At 41.2% G+C, this 26,417-nt stretch overlaps 1 protein-coding gene across 1 annotated transcript in view; it reads left to right on the top strand.

Annotated features, from left to right (window-relative positions):
• The window catches only part of PFKFB2 (6-phosphofructo-2-kinase/fructose-2,6-biphosphatase 2), a 34,356-nt gene extending 21,861 nt beyond the window's left edge, over nucleotides 1-12,495 (top strand). Inside the window, exons 11-17 of the mRNA XM_075264164.1 lie at nucleotides 58-162; nucleotides 1,384-1,513; nucleotides 1,840-1,902; nucleotides 2,044-2,108; nucleotides 3,423-3,602; nucleotides 7,881-7,903; nucleotides 9,189-12,495. Coding sequence (XP_075120265.1) covers nucleotides 58-162; nucleotides 1,384-1,513; nucleotides 1,840-1,902; nucleotides 2,044-2,108; nucleotides 3,423-3,602; nucleotides 7,881-7,903; nucleotides 9,189-9,246 — 624 coding nt within the window. The 3' untranslated portion in view covers nucleotides 9,247-12,495. The remainder of the gene's footprint in view (nucleotides 1-57; nucleotides 163-1,383; nucleotides 1,514-1,839; nucleotides 1,903-2,043; nucleotides 2,109-3,422; nucleotides 3,603-7,880; nucleotides 7,904-9,188) is intronic.
• Nucleotides 12,496-26,417: the final 13,922 nt, after the last annotated feature.

Consider the following 26,417-nt stretch of genomic DNA (forward strand, 5'->3'; position numbering starts at 1 on the left):
CAGTTGTATTATCCTGATACAAAATTATTACAGTACTAATAGCATGTTTTCTATTAGGGAGTCTGTGAGGAGATGACTTACAAGGAGATTGAAGACAAATACCCAGAAGAGTTTTCACTGAGAGATCAGGATAAATATCTCTATCGTTACCCTGGAGGAGAGGTGAGCTTTATAAATATTTTTATTTATTTTTTAAATCGACAGGCCATATTACTCGGGAACTGACTGTGTTGTACTACTGACACCCGCCATTAACAGCTGCAAATTGGAGCTGGTACCAATTGCAGCTGTTCACCCTTTAGGTGGGGATGATTGCGACCGTGGCATTTAAAGGGTTGTTCTTCTACTGATTGGTACCAATATCATAAGGGGGCACCAGGACCGCTATTAGTGCAGTACTACTTTCAAGGGAAGGGTCTCAACTCAAATAGAAAGTGGCCCAGCGTCCAGATCTTTAGGCTGCTATCTTAAACTAGTTTACTCTGCCCATGCTGCCAGCGCTGTGCCCTTTCTTTATTAGAGTTTTGCTGCAGGCAGTGCTTTGGGTCCGGTTCCTGCCCATTCTAGCCCTGTCATTCTTCTCAGCTTCCATAGTATTCACTTCATTACCTGCAGGAGGATATGGTCATTTAAGTGAACAGTCAGTCTGCAAGTGCAGCACTGCTTGCTTTATTAGGATTGTTATTATGTGTAGGGGCCATTGAAAAGCTTACTTGGTTGCAACCACTCATCAAAGACCATGATATTGTGTATGGTGGCAAATGGCGATCATGATAGTGCTGTAGATAACAGTGAGAGCAGTGAGTGATGTCACTTGTCCTACAGGTCCATGGTTATGGTAATAGTGTGAAAACCATGGAATAAGTTCACATAGGCAAACAAAGCAGCATTTCTAAAGCAATATATTTAGGTAAAGTCTTCATTTTAAATAAGATATCGGTATAGATAGGATCCTTGAGATGAGACAACCCCATTAAGTGTTATTTTCAGAGCGTTTCAGTTCACATGCTCACAGATCTATTGTCACAGTCATGGGCCTCTGCTAGTCTATTGCAAAATATAGCTTTGTGGGTATTTTATTAATTTAAGTTCCTGCTGTTTCTATGCTCAGAAGTAAAGTGGGCAGTCTTAACTGTATATATGCACACTCACAGAAAAGCTAGTCAGTTACTCGGACTCCCCACTGGACTCCTAGACCAGGGTAGGACTTAAAATACTAGTCATGCTAAATCTTTTTCCACAAAGCTATATATCAATCTGTTCAGCTCCTCCTGCAGTATAACATGACGGGTTCCTTTTAAGAGGCCCTTTATTTGAGAAGAGTTCCTTTACATATTCATCTTATGTTGGCAGCTTACTAATACATTATAATATTATGTCTAGTCTTATCAAGATCTTGTGCAGCGTCTGGAACCTGTCATAATGGAATTGGAACGTCAGGGGAACATCCTTGTTATTTGTCACCAGGCTGTCTTGAGATGCCTTTTGGCTTACTTTCTGGATAAAAGTGCAGGTAACAAGCTATTATTACCCTACTCTTGATCTTCATATTATAAAACCACTTTTATTTTCACCTCAGGGTCTCTTGTTGTCTCTGATAGATGAGTGCTCAACCTGCAAATGCTAGATTGCAGGAGCTTTCACCCGAATTACATGTACAATGGCATGGGACTAAAGCCTATAGCCAGGAGACCTACAATACTTTTACAGTACTAGCCTGTTATTGGTTAGATTCAAAGTAATTGCGCCCATTTCTGGAGTGAAGTGGTTCTTTTGATACAAAACTTGTTCCAACACCCAAAACAATTTTCCTTCAACCAACCTTTTCTTTTGTTCCAGATGACCTGCCATATCTTCGTTGTCCTTTGCACACAGTGTTGAAGTTGACACCAGTGGCTTATGGTGAGTAGTCGCTCATTAGGGATCATTAACGAAGTACAATTTATTTTTATTTGCAATATTTTGGCCAACTATTTCAAGTCTCATGGTAAAATATCAACTTTAGATTGATTCAGTTACTGATTATTATTTTTTTCTCCAAAGGCTGTAAAGTTGAAATGATAAAGCTAAATGTGGATGCAGTGGAAACACATAGAGAAAAGCCAGCAGTAAGTTGTAAACTTTTGAAAGTTGATCAGGTCTATTGTTAGAAAATACAATTGAGAATATATATACAAGAGTGTACGCAAGCTTTCTAGATGTGCAATATAGTAGGAGAGATGCAAAGAAAACATAGTTCTGTGCATTTTTTTTTATTGTAACTGCTACCTGTCTTAACAAAAAAAACTTGAAGAATCAACTACACTAATTGTCAATAATAATGTAATTATAATGTAAATGATTATAGATGTGGTCTGATTAGGCACTGGTTCTTGCCACAAGGCATAAGTGCTTCACCCACTGCCCTTTTAAAAAAAAAAAACTATCAGAAGCTACTTTTTGGTAGTTTACCTCCTTGGTAGGAGGTTTTTGACTGCTAGACATGTCTCTATGATTCATTCTTGCCTTTCCTGTGACGCAACAAACTTCTCCAACTGTTGGTGTTATGATCTGGGAAGACAGTGCATACCACAGTTGGTCACCATTAGTAAGTGATATGAGGGACACTAACAGCTCAGCAGTATGTGCAGGACATCCTGCGGCCACACATGTTGCTTCTCATGGCAGGACTTCCAGCGGGCATTTTTCAGGAGGAAGGGTGTGCGTCTCCGCAAAATTGTAAAACTTACTTGGCCTGCAAAGTCCCCAGACTTAGAGCCAAACAAGCATTTATAAGACCAGCTCAGATGCCAGCTTCAGCAACCTGCAAGTGTGCGGGATCAACAGGCATCCTGTCAATTGAACTCTTTTCCTACAATAAATTTATACTTTTGTTCTAATTTTATAAAATCTCTTCCATATATCATCATTGCATGCATAAATATAAAGCTAAGATGTTTTTGTGAATCGATGTATTATGTGACTAACAACGAACCTCTCTCTGCATATGCAGATAAGGGACAGTTCATATCACAGTTGATCTGTTAACATATCTGGATGCAGAAAACAGTTGCTGAAAATGTACACAAACGGATGGTCATTGATTTTATTATAGCTTCAATGTTACATAAAAATAAATCTCCTTTTGTAATTTTTTTTTTACATGGACATTACTATGTAATCAGACATCTTTTTGCATCCCTTTTCATCAATTTGTAGAATCCATTTTTTGCATCTGTAAGACTGATCTGGTACACGGATAATCCAAAACTTGGCTCCTTAATCCCTTATCTCATTTATTCTCACTTTATAGATTTGCTGATAACATGGTTGTTTGATATAATGTTTACTATAGCACCATTTGTGGAGATTCTTTTCATAATTCGTATGTTATATAAAAGTAAACTTATACATTTAATATGTCTATTTCAAAATTCTTACAGGGCAATTTTGATGTGAGCCATGCACCTATGCGAATGAGACGAAACAGTTTTACTCCTCTGTCCAGTTCAGACACAGTCAGACGACCTCGAAACTACAGTGTTGGGAGCCGCCCACTTGATCCAGTAGGGGTGGAAAGATTCAGAATGGCTCCAGATGGATCTGATCGCCCTCTGAAACAAGTCAGTGTCCGTTCTCATGTTACTTCATGCTTCCCTCATCATTTCTAGATACTTTGGATTACTGTATAACTAATTTAAATTGTGTGTTACTTTAGGAATGAAATTAATTTTCTTTGGTGAGAAACTATAAATTGTGTAAAACTGAGTGAAAGCTATGCCAGTTGAAGATGCGCTTGGGGTTGGACAATGATACTTGGGATGGGCTATTCATGTGAAAATTCTGAAAACCCCTTATTTCCATTTCTGTGCTGTTACACTTTGGTGAGGGGATCCATTCTGCACAAAAAAAAAAATAAAATAAAAAATATATATATATATATATATATAATATATAATATAATTCACGTTTGCGTTCTCAGAATAACAACTACCAAAAGTACATGCCTGGAACAAGAAAACTAAAATTTAGTTTATTAGATTAAAAATAGGGCTTCACACAGCCAGCCCAATAAACGTAGTAGTTCAAAGAACAGTGGACTGCAAATGCAAGTTATGGTGCAGCTAAAAAGATGTTGTGGTCTCAGACTAACATCCCATTCGCAATAACACAAACAGCTAGTCAGAAGTAAATACACATAGTTTGAGCAGTGTAGAGGCAGGGAAAGCTGTGTGGAAACTTGTAAAAGTGCAGAGGTTGTGATGAGAGACCCACTATTCCCCTCCATTCACTGTGCAAAGAGAGACCAGCCCTCCACTAACTGTGTTCATTTCTTGAGCACGTTGGTTTCTAAGATGGAGCAGGAAGTGAACACCAAATTGGTAGGAAACTGCTGGTAGGAACTTTGAGGCCTGGGGCACCACATTGCAAAAATGCAATGACTTGGCCGTCAAAAAAAACGCATGGCAAAAAAAAGCTGCATAGTACATACCTGCAAAGTGGCTGAGATTCTGGCTAATCCTATCTAAACATTGCAGAAAAAAATCTGCACCAGAAATGCCATGGTTTAAAAATATGCTGTGACTTAAAGCGCCTCTGTTTTTGTAAACTGTAGCCTTTCAATTACACCTGTGAAAACACTGGCGTTTCCGGTATATAGGCATAATAGAGGCAGAAAGTCTGCAGAGGAATAGAGATGAGCGAACAGTGTTCTATCGAACACATGTTCGATCGGATATCAGGGTGTTCGCCATGTTCGAATCGAATCGAACACCGCGTGGTAAAGTGCGCCAAAATTCGATTCCCCTCCCACCTTCCCTGGCGCCTTTTTTGCACCAATAACAGCACAGGGGAGGTGGGACAGGAACTACGACACCGGGGGCATTGAAAAAAATTGGAAAAAGTCATTGGCTGCCGAAATCAGGTGACCTCCATTTTAGACGAATAGTGGATTTCAAATCCGGGTCATATGAGAATGTGAACTTTGTGACTATGAGACAGGGATAGCTGTACAGGCAGGGATAGCTAGGGATAACCTTTATTTAGGGGGGAATGTTATTAAAAATAACTTTTTGGGGCTCTATCGAGTGTGTAATTGTGATTTTTGTGAGATAAACTTTTTCCCATAGGGATGCATTGGCCAGCGCTGATTGGCCGAATTCCGTACTCTGGCCAATCAGTGCTGGCCAATGCATTCTATTAGCTTGATGAAGCAGAGTGTGCACAAGGGTTCAAGCGCACCCTCGGCTCTGATGTAGCAGAGCCGAGGCTGCACAAGGGTTCAAGCGCACCCTCGGCTCTGATGTAGGAGAGCCGAGGGTGCACTTGAACCCTTGTGCACCCTCAGCTCTGCTACATCAGAGCCGAGGGTGCGCTTGAACCCTTGTGCACACTCTGCTTCATCAAGCTAATAGAATGCATTGGCCAGCGCTGATTGGCCAATGTATTCTATTAGCCTGATGAAGTAGAGCTGAATGTGTGTGCTAAGCACACACATTCAGCTCTACTTCATCGGGCTAATAGAATGCATTGGCCAGCGCTGATTGGCCAGAGTACGGAACTCGACCAATCAGCGCTGGCTCTGCTGGAGGAGGCGGAGTCTAAGATCGCTCCACACCAGTCTCCATTCAGGTCTGACCTTAGACTCCGCCTCCTCCGGCAGAGCCAGCGCTGATTGGCCGAAGGCTGGCCAATGCATTCCTATGCGAATGCAGAGACTTAGCAGTGCTGAGTCAGTTTTGCTCAACTACACATCTGATGCAGACTCGGCACTGCTACATCAGATGTAGCAATCTGATGTAGCAGAGCCGAGGGTGCACTAGAACCCCTGTGCAAACTCAGTTCACGCTAATAGAATGCATTGGCCAGCGCTGATTGGCCAATGCATTCTATTAGCCCGATGAAGTAGAGCTGAATGTGTGTGCTAAGCACACACATTCAGCACTGCTTCATCACGCCAATACAATGCATTAGCCAGTGCTGATTGGCCAGAGTACGGAATTCGGCCAATCAGCGCTGGCCAATGCATTCTATTAGCCCGATGAAGTAGAGCTGAATGTGTGTGCTAAGCACACACATTCAGCACTGCTTCATCACGCCAATACAATGCATTAGCCAGTGCTGATTGGCCAGAGTACGGAATTCGGCCAATCAGCGCTGGCTCTGCTGGAGGAGGCGGAGTCTAAGATCGCTCCACACCAGTCTCCATTCAGGTCCGACCTTAGACTCCGCCTCCTCCAGCAGAGCCAGCGCTGATTGGCCGAATTCCGTACTCTGGCCAATCAGCACTGGCTAATGCATTGTATTGGCGTGATGAAGCAGTGCTGAATGTGTGTGCTTAGCACACACATTCAGCTCTACTTCATCGGGCTAATAGAATGCATTGGCCAGCGCTGATTGGCCAGAGTACGGAATTCGGCCAATCAGCGCTGGCTCTGCTGGAGGAGGCGGAGTCTAAGATCGCTCCACACCAGTCTCCATTCAGGTCCGACCTTAGACTCCGCCTCCTCCAGCAGAGCCAGCGCTGATTGGCCGAATTCCGTACTCTGGCCAATCAGCACTGGCTAATGCATTGTATTGGCGCAATGAAGCAGTGCTGAATGTGTGTGCTTAGCACACACATTCAGCTCTACTTCATCGGGCTAATGGAATGCATTGGCCAGCGCTGATTGGCCAGAGTACGGAATTCGGCCAATCAGCGCTGGCTCTGCTGGAGGAGGCGGAGTCTAAGGTCGGACCTGAATGGAGACTGGTGTGGAGCGATCTTAGACTCCGCCTCCTCCAGCAGAGCCAGCGCTGATTGGTCGAGTTCCGTACTCTGGCCAATCAGCACTGGCCAATGCATTTCTATGGGGAAAAGTTAGCTTGCGAAAATCGCAAACTGACAGGGATTTCCATGAAATAAAGTGACTTTTATGCCCCCAGACATGCTTCCCCTGCTGTCCCAGTGTCATTCCAGGGTGTTGGTATCATTTCCTGGGGTGTCATAGTGGACTTGGTGACCCTCCAGACACGAATTTGGGTTTGCCCCTTAACGAGTTTATGTTCCCCATAGACTATAATGGGGTTCGAAACCCATTCGAACACTCGAACAGTGAGCGGCTGTTCGAATCGAATTTCGAACCTCGAACATTTTAGTGTTCGCTCATCTCTACAGAGGAAAAGTATGCAGATTTTTCTGAATATCCCTGTGAAAAAAAACTGCTGTGTGTTTGCGTCTTTTTGCAGCATTTTTTTTTTTTTTTGCAGTGCATGGGGCCATAATCTAAAGAGGTTTTTCAAGCAGAACAAGCAACATTTAAAAAATATTTTAAAAAAAGGTGAACTCAAGTGTTTAGTGTAAAGAGTGCATTGACATGGAGAAAAATGATGAGGAATTTGGTGTGGAGTTTCAGTGCTGAATAAAAAAGCCTCCGTTAATGGGTTCGTTTTTCTGCTAGCAGAATTTCAGTGCCAAATTCAGCGCCATTTTCCTCTGTGTGAATGGACCCTAAGGGTTTGTTAATGCTTACCTCAAAAGATGTGCCAAATTCTATCCTAAATCTGCCTTTCGTTCTATTCAATGGGAGGCAGAGACAAAAACAGGATGCCAAAATAAGCAGCCTGCACTGTCTGCAGATTCCACGGCTGACTTAGCCACAGAAGTTGATATGTAAGATACTCTACTTCTTGGCCCCATTCATCTAAGATTAATCTGTCCAGAAAGTGGAGAGGAATTTGAGTCTAAAGTCCCTTCACTTTTTGCCATGAGAACTGGGCCAGAAATGAGATCCTCATCTAAACCATTTGAAATGGCAAATTTCATATCCTTTCTACACAGAGGTTAGAGAAGGCTGTATAAAGCACCGATTCATATCTAACATTCATCTAATGTTGTGTTTTGTTCTTTGTAAACCTTACAGCGTTCTCTGGAAGCTGCTTGCATGTGAGTATCATCCAATTATTATAGTTTAATTTTACTCCTAAGATTATATCACATTGAATATATTTCTTCTGAAATCTGATATGAACGTTTAACCCTTTAGTGATTGGCATATTCAGGGGCTTGTTGACCAAACAATTTTTTTTTTGCATTTTTCCACTGTCCCATACCAAGCTTTTTTCTATCAATATAATCGTATGAGGCCATCTATTTTTTACAGAACAAGTGGTAGTTTTTAGTGTTTAATGGCACTATTTTGTGGTACATCTATCTCATTGATTAACATTTATTTATTTATTTCTATAATCACTTTCCAAGACAAATGTTTATTTTTTGTTAACAGAATTGTGTGAGGGATTATTTGTAGGGATACTTTGACATTTTTATTGATGTCATTTTTGAGAACACAACGTTTTTGATTACTTTTTGTAACGCTTTTTCATTGGCTAACAAACGGTGGCCAACAAATAGCAATTCCTGTTTAATTTTTATTTTTTTTTATGTTTTTATTTTTTATCTTTTATCATTAATTACACTATCCCAAATATAATGATGTGATTTTAACTGGTGTTTTTTGGTTGTTTTTTTTTTTTTAAACATTATTTCACTTTTTTAAAATACTATTTTATCTTGCAATCTTCTGTTCCCTTTTATGATTCATTGCACTATCTAGTGCAGGGATCCTCAAACTACGGCCCAAGGGCCACATGCGGCCCGCCAAGCACTTCTTTCTGGCCCCGCTGACAACGCTGGCAGGCGTGCATTTATAATGAAGTTCCTGGGGAGCTCGGGCCAGGCCATGGAGCGCACTTCACTTTACCTATTGGAGGGCACCGCTCCTGATGTCTGTGCAATTTGCTTTGCCTCCGGCCCACTATTTAAAAAGTTTGAGGACCCCTGATCTAGTGCATTGCATTATACTGCCTGTCATTTTCTGACAGCCATTTTCTTATGCCTGTGTTTCAAACTCCGCGTTATTCCACCAAAAGTGCATAGATAGTCGATTGAGTTGGAATAAGGCACATTAGTCACTAATAGGTTAATAAATCTTGGTGCAGAACATGCTCCTAGTGATTTGTCATATTTTTTCCATTCCTCGAGGTTCCAACTTTGTGGTAAGAATAGCATAATCTGCACTGCTATTCTTGCATTAAAAAACACTATAAACTTCTCCAACCTTATTCTAGGAATGAGTTAATGTTTACTGGATGAATCTGTTTTCTTGCATTGCATTTGATTTTATGATGACTAACAGAAATGGGTAAAAGTTGTATTTCTTCTTCCACAGGGGAACAACGGATACTAATGGATGTGATGCCTTTCATTCTCTCTCTGCTGCTGTGTAAATAGCTGGAGTCTACAGAATATTCATCCATTTTATCTGTTCCGTGGTTCATAGCTGTAGCTGCTGCATATATCTCTTCCCATTGAAGAGGTGTCTCGTACGCACAGCTTTCCTCTTAGAAGCTTAAAAGGGATCTATTTGTGTGTTGTCCCTGTTGTCGCTCTGTTGTACTTCTCTGGCAGTGTGTGAAGACTGAAGAACAACTTGTGAAGAACAGATGCTGATATAGAATTCGTAAAATCTCTGGAAGCTGTTAATATGTGGCATTGTATAATATCTTGTTTTTCTTTTCATTCTGACAGAAAACGCTCTATGCTATATGTAGTTGCATATGTCAAACAAAGCACTATACATGCTGTTAGTCTATCATCAGTATAGGTGCTCTGGAGACCATGGTTATTTTGTCTAAAAAATACAATCTCAAGGCTTTCTTGTCCTACCGCCCAACTATTGAAAACCGTGATGTAAGCTGTTGATCTTTGCTTGAGGTAGGAGAGGTAAGCCTTCATAGAACATATCAGACTCTGCAGATGGGTTAACATCGATTTTACAATTCACTGCAGAGAGCCGAGCTCTTCAATGTGAGGAAGTGCCTTCAAGGCACTGGCTGAAACAGGGCCAGGTTATAATGCTGATGCTACGTTCACCCACATCCGTATGCTTAAACAGTTCTCTAGGGCTGTGAGCCTACAAAAATCCAAACAAATTCCCTTGAGACAAGTAGAAACTAAATTCTAGTGCCAATTGCTGGTATGGCTAAATATCGAAAACTTCAGCTGCTGTTAGTAGGTTAGAATTAAAAATTCACTATGGTATTTAAAAAAAAAATAAAAGTTGGGTGTGGGAATGTTGCACATACTACTGCCTGATTTTGCATGGCTGTGCTAGATTATTGGCAGTGATATATACTACAAATCCAATACAGAATAAACGGTTTATAAAGACTTCTGAGTACTAAAAAGATCATAAGGATATATTCAGAAATGTCTTGAGTTAGTGTAGATCTACATTACCATACAGCTGGAGTGATATATAAACAATTTCTTCCCTGACCATTAGCTATAGTGTTAGTCAGGACGTTTCCAAATTTTATGGGACCTGTTGGCCAATATATTTAATATAATTAAATATATAAAAAAAATTTTGGCCATGTAAATTTGCTGGTTTCTGCTATATATGTGCACATTTAGGAAGATGGTCATCTAGTTTTCTTGGGTAGTCATTCCACAAATTGCATGCTAAACCAGATTATACACTTTTATTTTTTTATGTCATTTTTTTTTTTTTTTTTTTGTATACGTTCCTTACTTTGTAGTTATTGCTACACAAAATACGCTTTCCCTGTGCCATATGTTGCTGATTCCTGTAGATTTTTGTCTCTTGTCATTTGCCCACTTTCATATTATCTAAATGTACTTGTGTGGCCTTAATTCAACATGTGCCATTCTGATTCTTTTTTTAGAATGTATTTATTAATTTTAGACTGTGGAAAATGTTATTGGAATAGACCATTACAACCTCATAATGTCAAATATTTGAATTACTGTATATGTTTAATACAGATACGCACATTTTAATGAATTTGCTTTAAACACTAGATTATCGATTGCTACAGTAACGGTGAAGTCTTTCTAGTTTCCCTTGTACCTATTTGATATGGACCAGTGGCATGCGATTCCCATAGGGTTTGTGTGCTTAAGAAGGATAAAAGACATACTCTGTACATGTACCCTGTATGTATGGATGAATTTATGATTGCAGGTGAAATCCAAGTACGGAAGGTGAGTGTATTGTTGGGTATTTATAATATTTGTACTAAATATCATGCCACTGGTCTGAAGATACTTGTTTTGTAAAAATGTCAGTGATGATGATAAAATCTAATATACTGTAATTGTTGTGTTCACTGTTGAGTTACACTGATTTACTCTATTACTATGTCTCATAACTACTATTAATGGAAAGAGCAACTTTCTGGACAGAAAACCAAGGTTTCAGACCATGAATTAACTCATTATGGAATACTCCTTTTTACAATAACTGTGATTAAGTCACTTTAAAGGGGACCTTTAGGCTGGGTTCACACGGGGATTTTTGGACCGGATTTTGATGCGGAATCCAATGACCTCAATGGGAGCCGTAAACTTTTTTTTTTTTTTTTTTTCTGCTAGCGGCTTTGTGCCGCTCACGGAAAAAAAAAAACGACCTGCCCTGTCTTGACGGGGATTTCTCAGCGCAACACCTCCTGACTAGGCCCGTTCATTTGAGCTTAATCCGGAGCGGAATGCTGCAGCTGGATGCCGGTGCACTGCATCGGCATCCAGTCGCGGCTAGCTGTTTTTTTTGGACCAGATTCTGTGGCGGCCTCCGCGTCAAAATCCAGTCCAAAAATCCCCATGTGAACCCAGCCTTAACCATCCAAACCAAGTACAATTCGTTGGATCCTCCAATAGCTGCCACTCCGCTGATTGTGGAATAGTTGGAGTTTTTTCTCTAGCTCATAATCTGTGCATTTAGCTTCAGTACAGTTATGTTTTGTACTATCATGTGGGCAGTATCAGGCAGAAAGCATAATTGTGCTAAAAATAACAGAAATTATTCCTCAGGGATGTTAAGAGCTAAAGAGAAAATTCCAACTGCAATCAGAGGAGTAGTACCTAATAATAAAGAATGCAGAGTTGGAGTTGGTAGAGGATCCGGAGGAGAGTGGTTAAGTATGTAGAATTGCTTAAGCATTAATCACAGCACTATTTATTCAAGAACCCCAAAATGACCTTGTAAGCAATATTTGACAGTATTTATTAATGGCAACAGAGGGTCAGAATAGTTGTATTTAGAGAAAAGTTGTTAATGTGCTGCCTCCACCTGCTTGCTTTAGAAGCACGTGTTCTTGCCCACAAATCACAGCAATGTATTTCTTACTGTCAAACATTATGTAGAAGACAGAAAGCTGCCCCTTTCATTCAGTAATCTATACAGTTCAGCGCTATACAGCTGTTTTACACATTTGTCTAATGCTTGCTGTCCATTTGTCATATCTGTTAAGTGAATCTTGACTGCATTTAAAGGGATTATCCATCCTATAAAAAATAGCGTCAGATGTCATTAAAACGATAAACATATCATTACAGTCAAAACCATATAATTTTACAGTCAATAACTCTCTAAGGCTGAGGCCCCCCCTTTTTTTTTTTTTTTTTTTTTTTGTTTTGTTGTGTTGCAGATTTTACTGCATTTTTTTTTTTTTTTTTTTTTTTGAGCCAAAACCAGGAGTGGAGCAGAAGGTAGAAGCATAAGTACTTCCTGATTTATCCCATTTGTAGCCACTCTTGGCCTTTGGTCAAATAAAGCTACAAGACTTGGGCCTCAACCTTAAGAGATTGGGTGTATTTAGATGAGTCGACTTTTTTTTTTTTTTTTTAAACAGTTTTTGAGTTTCTAAAAAAAAAAATAAAATGGTTTCATTGTGATTCCTGGGAATTGCAGCAAAAAGTGATAAAACTGCAAATACCTGTGTGAATACACCTATGGTTCTTTCCTTTTTACTTTCTTGTGTTTAGCATTCTCTCCTGGTTATGAGTGAAAACCGCATCAAAGGCTGCACCCTATTGCAAGGTGCAGGTAAAGACAAAAGAATGCAAAACTTGTATGTATTTTAAAGCTGGATTCGCACAATTTCTTGTGAATTTGTGGGATTAACCCTTTCATTAATGAAAATTATGGTTTCTGAAACTTGTTTAATATTGCTTATTTAAGAAATAACTGGTATAACGTACACCAACATGAACAAAAGGTTAAACTTGCGAAAAGGTTTTTCTTTTCCTCCTCAGTTTATAGCTAGTAAACTCTAGCTTTTTGATCTCGTATCAGACTAGATAACAGAATCTATGACCGTTTCTTAAAATGTTTTCATTATTGAAGGAGTTAACACATTTGTGAAAGTCCTCTTTGTATCCATCTAGTAGTAATCATTGCAATGTAACCTAATAAACAATGTGTAGCTCAATCGGTTGCTACTTCTTTTTTTCATATGACATTCAGTTCGTGCGCTATGTGTACACAGTATGTGACCAGATGATGGCATTTACAAAAGAATAAGCATTCACCAGTAATGCAAGTCCAAGGATGAGAAAGAACATGGTCTACAGGCGTTTTACATGCCCTAGTGCCTTATCTGCATCTCTGTAGGTCCTGACCCTTAAATATAAAGCAACATAACTTTAGTGATGCAGACAATTTAAAAATATATTAGAAATTATCAAAGGATAGAAACTGCACAAATAAGAAGTGAGTGGACTCAAACCAAAATTATTTTACCTATATCATGCTACAAAAAGCACTAAAACCTTTAAGATCATTCAGACCAAGCAGTCCTAGTGCTTCAGTTCAGTTCATTTCTGAAGATTTAAGGCAATTTCCAGGCAATTATATATATATATATATATATATATATATATATATATATATATATATATATATATATATATCCGTTAGTGCTATTATAGGTGCACCCAAATACCTTTAGCAGTGTTTTGCGTGAATTCTGGGAGCTCCTGGTATCTTCTGTATTTGTTCACATGGGTAGTTTCCTGTTCTTATTTTCTACAACTATCATGATGCACTGCGCTTCACTAAGAGCTGACTCACATCACCTCCCACTCTCACTACTTGCTTCTTGTTTAAATCTTCCGGGCATGGGAGATCACTTCCCTTAGTGAGGTCGGGTCTGTGCAATAGAGCCAGCATGACAGCACAACGACTATTGCGCAGGTGGTGTTGGCAGATGTCAAGAAGAGGAGGAGCCAGCCCCCCAGAAGCTAGTGATGTTCCTTGCCCAGAAGATTCGGACTGGAAGACAGGTAAGTATGATGGGGTATGGGGAATTAGTATTGGTGATCCACTTCTGGAAATGGAGAAAAGGAAAGTTAATGGAAAATCTGCCTAGGCCTTGGAATCTAGGTAAATATACATTTCTTGTAACATAAGTAATTAAAGTTAAAAGTTAGGCTAAGGGAGGGTGTTTAGCTTATTGTAGAAATATAATTTTATCCCAACTCCTTTAATTGCACTTGGGCCAAAAAGTGAACAATATTTTAGAGTAACTTTGTAAAGTATTTTTCTTTACAAAATAATAAATAAAAATGTTGTCACAGAAAATTATCTGCTTGTAATAGCACCCATGTAGTTCAAAATGTAGAGGTATGCATGTCCTTCTAATGTGGCTTTTTTAGTCATGCATTCCTAGTATACAGTACAGCTTCTGCTGGATCCCCAGTAAAAGAAGGATATCATTTAGACTACATATAGTGTTTCTGTTTCTAAGAAAAAGCAGCCATCATCGGGCAGTGTTTATAACCGTAAAAGGTAGATGTCCTGATACAGATTCCAAGCAGTGGGGGAAAAGTAATTGGAAAAACACTTCACCAAGTTGTTCTACTTTTTTCTAATTGATCACTGGGAGCCTGTCTTTGTTAGGAACTAGCGAGGATCACAAAAACTATTCACTTCTATTGGACATTGAATATAATGGCACTCCTGGTAAGTTTAACCACTTCCGGACCGCCCATAGACTATATATGTCTGGGAAGTGGTTGCCTAGTTCTGACAGGACGTACCTACACGTCCAGTCAGAACACAGCAGCTGCACGGAGATCGTGCAGCTGCTTTCAATGGGAGCCGGCTGTAACTTCAGCCGGAACTCCCAGAGAGATGGCAGGGAAGATTTATTACCTGACCTCGTAGTCATGTAATCCACCGGGATCACCATGTGTTAGGGTGCCTTCACACGGAGTTACGCTCCGCGCATTTTGCTACATTTTACATGTGTAAAAATAGTTAGCCATTGAGTTCAATGGCTTTTTTTTTTTTTTTTTAACGCGCATCTTTTTGCGCGTTATACGTAAAAAAACCATTGAACTCAATGTGTGTAAAATGTAGCAAAATGCGCGGAGCGTTACTCCGTGTGAAGGCACCCTTAGAGCTGCTGGGTCCTATAGAACCCATATCAGCTCTATAGTAACATGCAGGAGGCTGTATTCCTCCTTCAACTGGGGCTAAATGTACCAGCCCCAGTTACAGGGAAAAAAAAAAGTAAATAAAATAATAATAAAAAATATGTCAATAACACACCCTTATTAAAGGTTATAGCCACACCACCGACAGTGCCATACAAAATAAGAGTAACTGAGAGGTAAAACTATTTTAAAAGTTGTTTTTTTAGTAGCACTTTGTTATTAAATAAGAAAAAAATTAAAGTGAAAAACATATGTTTTCCCTTCTCTTTTGTTTATATATTAAAAGAGAAATAAAATACATGCAAAAATTTAAAAAAAAACAAAACATAAAAATAAAACCCTATGTGTATCCGGAAAAAGATACAGAAATTAGTTGGATAATGCAAATGATAAAAACTGGAGATGAGCGAACAGTGAAATATTCGATATTCGTTTCGAGTAGAGCCTCAATATTCGACTACTCGATCGAATATTGAATCCCATTATAGTCTATGGGAAAAAAATGCTCGTTTCAGGGGAAACCACTATTCGACTAAAGGAGAGTCCCCAAGTCCACGAATAGCAGGAGGAGAGTGTTTAGGAGGAGCGCTGTGCAGTTAAAGAGCATGGACCCCATTATAGTCTATGGGGTCTGTGTGCTTTAACTGCACGGTGCTTGCAGTTGCGCTGATAAAAAGTCAGTTCCCTCATAACAGCAAGCTGACAGCTCTCCTGACTAGCAAGGACGAGCCTGCTGCAGAACCAGCGTTGATTTGCCGCACGCTCGTCCTTGCTAGTCAGGAGAGCTGGCAGCTTGCTGTTATGAGGGAGCTGACTTTTTCCTCATAGGAATAAATTGACCAGCGTTGATTGCGCAGTGTACAGCATTCGGCCAACCAACGCTGGTCCTGCCGGAGGCTCGTCTGTGAGGAGGCAGAGTCTAGAATCGGACCACAATGGAGACTGCTGTTGTCCGATCTTAGACTCCGCCTCCTCACAGATGAGCCTGCGGCAGGACCAGCGTTGATTGGCCAAATGCTGTACACTGGCCAATCAATGCTGGTCAATTCATTCCTATGAGAAAGAGAGTCAGCTCCCTCATAACAGCAAGCTGCCAGCTCTCCCGGCTAGCAAAGATTAGCCTGCGGCAAATCAACGCTGGTTCTGCAGCAGGTTCGTCCTTGCTAGTCAGGAGAGCTGGCAGCTTGCTGTTACGAGGGAGCTTACTTTTTCTCATAGGAATGAATTGATCAGCGTTGATAGGCCTCCAGCAGAACCAGCGTTGATTGGCCAAATGCTGTACACTGGCCAATCAACGCTGGTCAATTCAATCCTATGAGGAAAAAGTATGCTCGCTCGTAACAGCAAGCTGCCAGCTCTCCTGACTGGCAAGGACGAGCCTGCTGCAGAACCAGCGTTGATGTGCCGAAAGCTATACACTGTATAGCATTCGGCCAATCAACGCTGGCTCTGAATCGAATATTTACTGTGAATAGCTAGTAGTATTCGATCGAGTACGAATATTTCGAATACCATAGTATTTGATCGAATTTTACTTGCTCATCTCTAATAAAAACGTTACAGCACTCAAAACCACATATACAAAAAACCTGAACAAGTGTCTGGTCCTGAACCAGAAATTGGCCCACTACTGAAGTGGCTTAAGGGGTTGTTCAGGATAAAATAATACTTCTACACTAATCTAAACACCTTCCCCCTGGCTAACTTCTAACTAACTTACTTTACAAAAAATGTATACCCAGATCGCCGAGGTATACAGATTTTCTGATGAGATTCCATTTCCCTGTTTTCAGAAACGGAACGTCATGGATTGTCACCAATACTGTGCTGAGTTAGCTAGGAAGTGCTAGTAATGGGAAAGCTAGCTAGGGAAACAGAGAGGGAGATTGTGTGAGTCAGCTCTGAGTGAAGAGCAATGCATTATGGTAGTTGTAGGATCAAAAAAACAGGAAGCTACCCATGTAAACAAAAGCAAAGGAGGCCCCTGCACAGTATAATATGCTCCACAGTGGCCCTTGCACAGTATAATATGGATTGAAAGGCTAGAAGTGGGTGAGCTAGCTAGGGAAACTGGGAGGGGGTGAGAGAGGAAGGGGGAGGGGGACAGCTCTGCATGCAAGGCATTATACTAATTAAAGGCAAACAGAACAGGAAGCTACCCATGTAAAAAATTGAAGAGCCCAGGAGCATCTAGAGAAACCCAGAAATTACTCAAAACACTGCTAAAGGTACTTGGTTGAACTTATTAACCTATTAATAGCACTAACAGACCTTTTTTGAAAAAAAAATTTTTGCTTGGAAAACCCCTTTAAGGTAATAGCAAGCAAATGATCTTAGAAAGTTCACACAGATCAGTCTGAGTGGGAATCAACAGGTTTTTTTTATTGCACGCACATGTCAGGTTAGTTTTATGACTTTTGAGTAACTATTTTATTAGATTGCTGGTATGATAACAGTAGTATTCTTGGATTATCAAAATAGCACACCCAGGATATTGTGACTGGTATTCAAACACTGGCACTAATACAAAGGTCAGAAACCAAAGAATAAGGTAACTTTTAGAGATGAGCGAACACTGTTCGGATCAGCCGATCCGAACAGCACGCTCCCATAGAAATGAATGGAAGCACCTGGCACGCAGACTTTGCCGGCGGCCGGCCGCTTAACCCCCCGCGTGCCGGCTACGGCCATTCATTTCTATGAGAGCGTGCTGTGAGCGTGCTGTTCGGAACGGCTGTTCCGAACAGTGTTCACTCATCTCTAGTAACTTTGCTATTTTTTTTTTATTTTTTTAATGTTAACAGTCAACATCTGTATTAGATGCTCCGTTCTGTAACTCTATCAGGGATATTTTTTGCTTTGATGGCAAGAAATATTATCCTGATTATAAGTCACTGGGTCAGTCAGGAACCAATAGTATTTGTCTTGTGACAGATATGACCTTTTTCTTATGTGAGAAAACTAACCTTTACACATAATATGTAAACATGAAGTTTATAAAACAAACAAGTATATGCAACAAACAAAGGGAAGAATAAAATTTACCATCAAACAAGCACTGAAGGAATGTAGTCATAAAATATGGGAACTATAGGGATTCCAGGTTTTAAAGCATACTTCCACTTATAATGCACAAGTTTATTCACTGCTGTATTTTTCGGACTACAGTCATGGCCAAAAGTTTTGAAAATGATACAAATATAAATTTTTACAAAGTCTACTGCTTCAGTTTTTCTAATGGCAATTTGCATATACTCCAGAATGTTATAAAGAGTGATCAGTAGAGATGAGCGAGTACTGTTCGGATCAGCCGATGCGAACAGCACGCTCCATAGAAATGAATGGATGCACCTGGTACTTCCGCTTTGACGGTGGCCGGCTACGTCCATTCATTTCTATGCGAGCGTGCTATCAGCCGATCCGAACAGTACTCGCTCATCTCTAGTGATCAGCTTAACAGCAATTACTTGCAGTCAATATTTACCTAGAAAATGAACTTTATCCCCCAAAACACATTTCAACATCATTGCAGCCCTGCCTTAAAAGGACCAACTAACATCGTTTCAGTGATTGCTCCATTAACACAGGTGTGGGTGTTGATGAGGACAGGGCTGGAGATCAATCTGTCATGATTAAGTTAGAATGACACCACTGGGCACTTTAAAAGGAGGCTGGTGCTTGGCATCATTGTTTCTCTTCTGTTAACCATGGTTCTCTCTAAAGAAACACGTTCAGTCATCATTGCACTGCACAAAAATGGCCTAACAGGGAAGAGTATCGCAACTAGAAAGATTGCACCTCAGTCAACAATCTATCGCGTCATCAAGAGCTTCAAGGAGAGAGGTTCCATTGTTGGCAAAAAGGCTCCAGGGCGCCCAAGAAAGACCAGCAAGCAACAGGACCGTCTCTTAAAAGTGTTTCAACTGCGGGATCTGGCTACCAGCAGTGCAGAGCTTGCTCAGGAATGGCAGCAGGCAGGTGTGAGTGCATCTACACGCACTGTGAGGCGGAGACTCTTGGAGCAAGGCCTGGTCTGAAGGAGGGCAGCAAAGAAGCCACTTCTCTCCAGAAAAAACATCAGGGACAGACTGATATTCTGCAAATGGTACAGGGAGTGGACTGCTGAGGACTGGGGTAAAGTCATTTTCTCTGATGAATCCCCTTTTTGATTGTTTGGGACATCTGGAAAACAGCTTATTCGGAGAAGACGAGGTGAGCGCTACCACCAGTCTTGTCTCATGCCAACTGTAAAGCATCCTGAAACCATTCATGTGTGGGGTTGCTTCTCAGCCAAGGGAATCGGCTCTCTCACAGTCTTGCCTAAAAACACAGCCATGAATAAAGAATGGTACCAGAATGTCCTCCAAGATCAACTTCTCCCAACCGTCCAAGAGCAGTTTGGCGATCAACAATGCCTTTTCCAGCATGATGGAGCACCTTGCCATAAAGCAAGGGTGATAACTAAATGACTCGGAACAAAACATAGAGATTTTGGGTCCATGGCCTGGAAACTCCCCAGATCTTAATCCCATTGAGAACTTGTGGTCAATCATCAAGAGACGGGTGGACAAACAAAAACCTACAAATTCTGACAAAATGCAAGCATTGATTGTGCAAGAATGGACTGCTATCAGTCAGGATTTGGTCCAGAAGTTGATTGAGAGCATGCCAGGGAGAATTGCAGAGGTCCTGAAGAAGAAGGGTCAACACTGCAAATATTGACTTGCTGCATTAACTCATTCTAACTGTCAATATAAGCTTTTGTTACTCATAATATGATTGCAATTATATTTCTGTATGTGATAAAAACATCTGACAAACGCACATAAAAACCAGAGGGCAGCAGATCATGTGAAAATATAAGATTTGTGTCATTCTCAAAACTTTTGGCCATGACTGTATAAGATGCACTTTTTCCCAAAAAATTTTGGAGGAAAATGGCGGTGTGTCTCATAATCCGAATGTGGACTATAAGGGGGGGCAAAGGAGCGGAATTGCCGATCATGCTCCATGCAGTCGGACACTTATTCCCTGTCCTATCCCCTGCAGTCATCTCTTGACCACCTACATAGTGATATAGAATACATAGTACTCTAAAGCATTATTGCCTCTGAGGGTTGCATGACCTAACAGATAATTACCAAATGGAGGACTGGAAGCCTTTATTAGGCTCTAAGTTTCCATGGTAACCCATTGTCACCCTGAGACTGTGTCACAGGGCACCGATTGGCTAATAGATGGAACCTCCCACTTCTAGCAAAACTTTACATTCTGTGAACACTATTCATTGAACATCTGAGTCGTTACCAGTCATCATCAGACGTTTCCCATTATAGCGAGAGCCCCTCTGTTAATCATCCAGGATTCCGCAGTTGATCAGATTCCATGACCATGGTGCTCATAGATTACATGATGTTCTATGTACTTAAGGTGCCCCAAGAGGTTAAACTTTATTACTATGGTTTAAACTTTTTTCCTATATTACTTGTAAAAGTCCCTTGTTTTTGCATTGTAACATCTCTTTGTATCTGACCAGCTTTCCTTTTAGCATTCTGTTATTTTAACCCCTTCCCGACATCCATAATAGTACGGCAGATGTTGGGTATTTAAATATGGTGGCCAATCAGTGCTAATGTCCGAAAAAGTACCCGCAATGACCAAGGTGCCATTTTCCCGGTGGTGCATGGTTACCACCATTTTGGGTTAGAATCACCAGCACCAGGTACGAGATCCGGGGCAATTGTTCCATTGCCATGACAGCCATGGGCCTATTGAAGGCTCCCAGGCTTGTCTGGCATTTATTTGTATGCCAGGCTGTAATTAGCACTGTAATGCATTGTATTAGGGATCAGACCCCCTGGGTTTCAAGACTGCCAGGGAGTCTAAAAAATAAAGTATATCCAAATATATATACAGTGCCTACAAGTAGTATTCAACCCCCTGCAGATTTAGCAGGTTTGATAAGATGCAAATAAGTTAGAGCCTTCAAACTTCAAACAAGAGCAGGATTTATTAACAGATGCATAAATCTTACAAACCAAAAAGTTATGTTGCTCAGTTAAATTTTAATAAATTTTAAACATAAAAGTGTGGGTCAATTATTATTCAACCCCTAGGTTTAATATTTTGTGGAATAACCCTTGTTTGCAATTACAGCTAATAATCGTCTTTTATAAGACCTGATCAGGCCGGCACAGGTCTCTGGAGTTATCTTGGCCCACTCCTCCATGCAGATCTTCTCCAAGTTATCTAGGTTCTTTGGGTGTCTCATGTGGACTTTAATCTTGAGCTCCTTCCACAAGTTTTCAATTGGGTTAAGGTCAGGAGACTGACTAGGCCACTGCAACACCTTGATTTTTTCCCTCTTGAACCAGGCCTTGGTTTTCTTGGCTGTGTGCTTTGGGTCGTTGTCTTGTTGGAAGATGAAGTGACGACCCATCTTAAGATCCTTGATGGAGGAGCGGAGGTTCTTGGCCAAAATCTCCAAGTAGGCCGTGCTATCCATCTTCCCATGGATGCGGACCAATGGCCAGGCCCCTTGGCTGAGAAGCAGCCCCACAGCATGATGCTGCCACCACCATGCTTGACTGTAGGGATGGTATTCTTGGGGTTGTATGCAGTGCCATCCAGTCTCCAAACGTCACGTGTGTGGTTGGCACCAAAGATCTCGATCTTGGTCTCATCAGACCAGAGAACCTTGAACCAGTCTGTCTCAGAGTCCTCCAAGTGATCATGAGCAAACTGTAGACGAGCCTTGACATGACGCTTTGAAAGTAAAGGTACTTTACGGGCTCGTCTGGAACGGAGACCATTGTGGTGGAGTACGTTACTTATGGTATTGACTGAAACCAATGTTCCCACTGCCATGAGATCTTCCCGGAGCTCCTTCCTTGTTGTCCTTTGGTTAGCCTTGACTCTTCGGACAAGCCTGGCCTCGGCACGGGAGGAAACTTTCAAAGGCTGTCCAGGCTAAAAGGCAACAGTAGTTCCATAAGCCTTCCACTTCCGGATGATGCTCCCAACAGTGGAGACAGGTAGGCCCAACTCCTTGGAAAGGGTTTTGTACCCCTTGCCAGCCTTGTGACCCTCCACGATCTTGTCTCTGATGGCCTTGGAATGCTCCTTTGTCTTTCCCATGTTGACCATGTATGAGTGCTGTTCACAAGTTTGGGGAGGGTCTTAAATAGTCAGAAAAGGCTGGAAAAAGAGATAGTTAATCCAAACATGTGAAGCTCATTGTTCTTTGTGCCTGAACTACTTCTTAATACTTTAGGGGAACCAAACAGAATTCTGGTGGTTTGAGGGGTTGAATAATAAATGACCCTCTGAATAAACTTTTCACAATTTAAAAAAAAAAATTAAACAAAGAAATAACATTCTTTTTTGCTGCAGTGCATTTCACACTTCCAGGCTGATCTACAGTCCAAATGTCACAATGCAGGGGGTTGAATACTACTTGTAGGCACTGTGTGTATATATATATATATATATATATATATATATATTGTGAGAGAGTGAAGGGTGTGGTCTGGGAAGATAGGTAGCTAAAGGCTACAGCCAGGCAGCTAAAGGGTGTTTGGTAAAAGCCCACACCAGGGAGGTCAGCTGACTAATCAAGGCCTGATAATAATCTGTATGTAAGACTAGCAGGGTGGCACCACACTGACAGAGTAGAACTGTCCAGACCAGACTTCCAAAGCAGGTACTGTGCCACCCGTTGTTGTTGCCAAAGTGGGAGACTGGTAGCCAGTCTCCTGTATAGTCAGGGGAATGCTTCCTTACGTTTAAGTTAGTTTCTCAGCCGAGAAAGGTTTTGTTTTGTTTATCCTGTGGCTTTGCCAAAGCAGTGTATGCGCTACATGTGAATAAAGCCTGAACTCGTGTGCAATCCAGTGTCTGTGTCCCTGTTTCCTGCACTGCTACAAGCATCTACCTGAGTGGTTCCTTCCCCACATATGGTGCTTCGGATGCGGACAAAAGTGCAGTGAGACATACACAAGCCATTTCATGCTATATATATATATATATATATATATATATATATATATATATATATATATATATATATATATATTGTGGGGAACTGCTCAGATAGTTACTTGTACCAGTGCAGGAAACAGGGACACAGACACTGCATTGCACATGAGTTCAGGCTTTATTCACATGTAATGCATACACTGCTTTTGCAAAGCCACAGGATAAACAAAACAAAACCTTTCTCGACTGAGAAACTAACTTAAACGTAAGGAAACTTTTCACTGACTATACAGGAGACTGGCTACCAGTCTCCTACCTTGGCAACAACAACGGGTGGCACAGTACCTGCTTTGGAGGTCCAGTCTGGACAGTTCAACTCTGTCAGTGTGGTGCCACACTCCTAGTCCTACACACAGACTATTATCAGGCCTTGATTAGTCAGCTGACCTCCCTGGTGTGGGCTTTTACCAAACACCCTTTAGCTGCCTGGCTGGGACATACCTGTCTTCCCAGACCACACCCTTCACTCTCTCACATACCACCCCCCTCAGTTCTGACCCCTCGGGGTGAACTCCAGACACCAAACAATAAGCCCGGGACAAGGCATCCGCATTGCCTTGCAGTTTCCCGGCTTTGTGCTCTACTGTGAACTTAAAATTCTGAAGTGACAAGAACCACCTAATTACCCTGGCATTCTTGTCCTTGGTCCTGCTCATCCAAGTGAGGGGTGAGTGGTCGGTCACTAGGTGGAACTGCCTCCCCAGCAAGTAGTACCTCAGGGCCTCTAATGCCGATTTTATGGCTCGGCACTCTTTCTCCACTATGCTGTAATTCTTTTCTGTTGACGTGATTTTCCTGCTCAGTCAGGTGACCGGATGTTCTTCTCCATTCACCTCCTGAGACAGGACAGCTCCCAGCCCTACATCTGATGCATCCGTCTGGACCACAAACTCCCTCCTAAAGTTAGGCATAATGAGGACAGGAGATCCACGATGGGCCGCCTGAAAAGCACTTTCAGCCTGGTCATTCCACTGCACCATAACGGACCTTTTACCCTTTAGAAGGTCCATCAGGGGAGCAGATACCGTGGCAAAGTTGGGTATAAACCGCCTGGCTATGCACAGGAATGACCTAACTTGTTTGGTGCTCAGAGGTCGAGGCCATTCCCTGATAGCGTCAACCTTGTTGACCTGGGGTTTGATTATACCACGGCCGATCACATACCCCAAATAGCGTGTCTCCTCCATCCCCAAAGCACACTTTTTGGGGTTGGCAGTCAGGCCGGCTGTTCTCAAAGAATCCACTACCGCTTGTACCTTGGCCAAATGACTCTCCCAGTCATTGCTGAAAATGATGATGTCATCCAGATACGTTGAGGCATATTTTCTATGAGGTTTCAACACTATGTCCATTAACCGTTGGAATGTAGCTGGAGCCCGAATGGTAACACGATATAGTGAAAAAGTCCCTCAGGGGTGATAAAGGCTGTCTTTTCTTTGGCGCTATCTGTCAGAGGTACCTGCCATTATCCCTTAGTGAGATCAAGCGCAGAGAAGTACCGGGCCCCTCACAGCCTCTCAATAAGTTTGTCTACCCGAAGCATGGGGTAGGCGTCAAACTTAAAAAACCTTGTTCAGCTTCCTGTAGTCATTGCAGAAACACAATGTCCCATCTGGTTTGGGAATTAGAACAATGGGACTGGCCCATTCACTTTTGGACTCCTCAATGACTCTCAATTTCAGCATTTTCTGCACCTCCCCTGAAATGGCTTGTCGGCGAGCCTTGGGGACCCGGTACGGCCTCACTTTCACATGGGGCTCAGTAACAATATCATGTTTGTTTAGAGATGTACGCCCGGGTTGCTCAGAGAACACATTTGTATTGTAGAAGGCTTCCCCCGGAAGAAGGCTCATAGCCGAAACGTGCGTTGGGGCCTGGTGTGTGGGCTAAACTAGCAAATATTTTTACAATTCATCTATGGGTATATTATACTTGTGACCTCAGTTACCTATTGTTTTTTGTCTACATCTTTACCTAGCATGTTATAACTACTACCTCCACCTCATTGATGTGTGCACTACCTATTTATAACATGAAGTGTATTCACCTGGATAGGCTTTCTCTGTAACATTACGTCTCCATTTGTATTAACTGACATGCACTTACTAGTTCACTGTGTGAATTGTGTCAGAGATGTATGAATGTCATTGATGTTGAAATTTCATATATACCTTGATAGGTTCCTGGGTTTGTATCACCCTTACATTTGGGCGATTACTATAAGCTTACAACTTGATTTTGTACAAATCCATTTATTTCAAATACTGGGAACAATAATTACCCTATTTATACTCATTTTGCTGAATTTATCCCCCACACCTACTGCTGGTAGATGTGGTATTGTCACCCTTTTTAACTTGTTATTGTGTTTTGTATATTTAATAAAAATTGTTTGTTTCAATTTAGCATTTTCTACCCCTTTTTTCCGTTTACCCCCTATATTAATAGTGGTCTATTTTCCAAAAATCTCAAGGTTAAAAGGCTGTTAAATATGGTTATTGGACTAAACTAAAGGCAAAGCAGATTAGGTAAAACTCGAAATGTGAAGCGTTAATAGTGTTTGGTTGAAATAAGAACTAGCGTCATACTGGTATATATGTGCAACAGGTTTTTACTTTATAGGTGTTTGAATCAACAATAAAATGTTATCATGCCAGCTGGTGAGGCGGGGTTGTTATCTACTAAATAGGTAAGAGTTTTTACATCCTTCCATTTCAGGTTCCAGCTACACAAGAGGTAAGCAGAGGTAAGAACAATTCCAACCAGTGGATTCTTCATATATCAGTAAGTACGTGTTGTATGCTTTTCTCATAGAAGTATGTTACCAAATGAGTCAAAAATAGGCTAAAATAAATTTCCACCATTTAACGCTATTTTAGGTATAAGAGTTTAACCTGAGGCATTACATTAAATACTTTTATAATGATAGAAGCTCCATATGTCTCACACTGAGTACAATAAAATTCTAGCTATCTAAAGAAGTCCCTATAGTGGAGACTAATCCAATGGAGTTTAGGTGAAAGGGGTCTTCTTATTCTGGAAGAAAAGAGTGAATGATGCGCATGTCTGTCTCCATTTCTCGGTGCAGGATTTTCATAGTAGCGAATGGAGCATGCACACT

The sequence above is a fragment of the Leptodactylus fuscus genome, chromosome 2 (assembly GCF_031893055.1).
Source record: "Leptodactylus fuscus isolate aLepFus1 chromosome 2, aLepFus1.hap2, whole genome shotgun sequence".
NCBI classification, from domain to species: Eukaryota; Metazoa; Chordata; class Amphibia; order Anura; family Leptodactylidae; genus Leptodactylus; species Leptodactylus fuscus.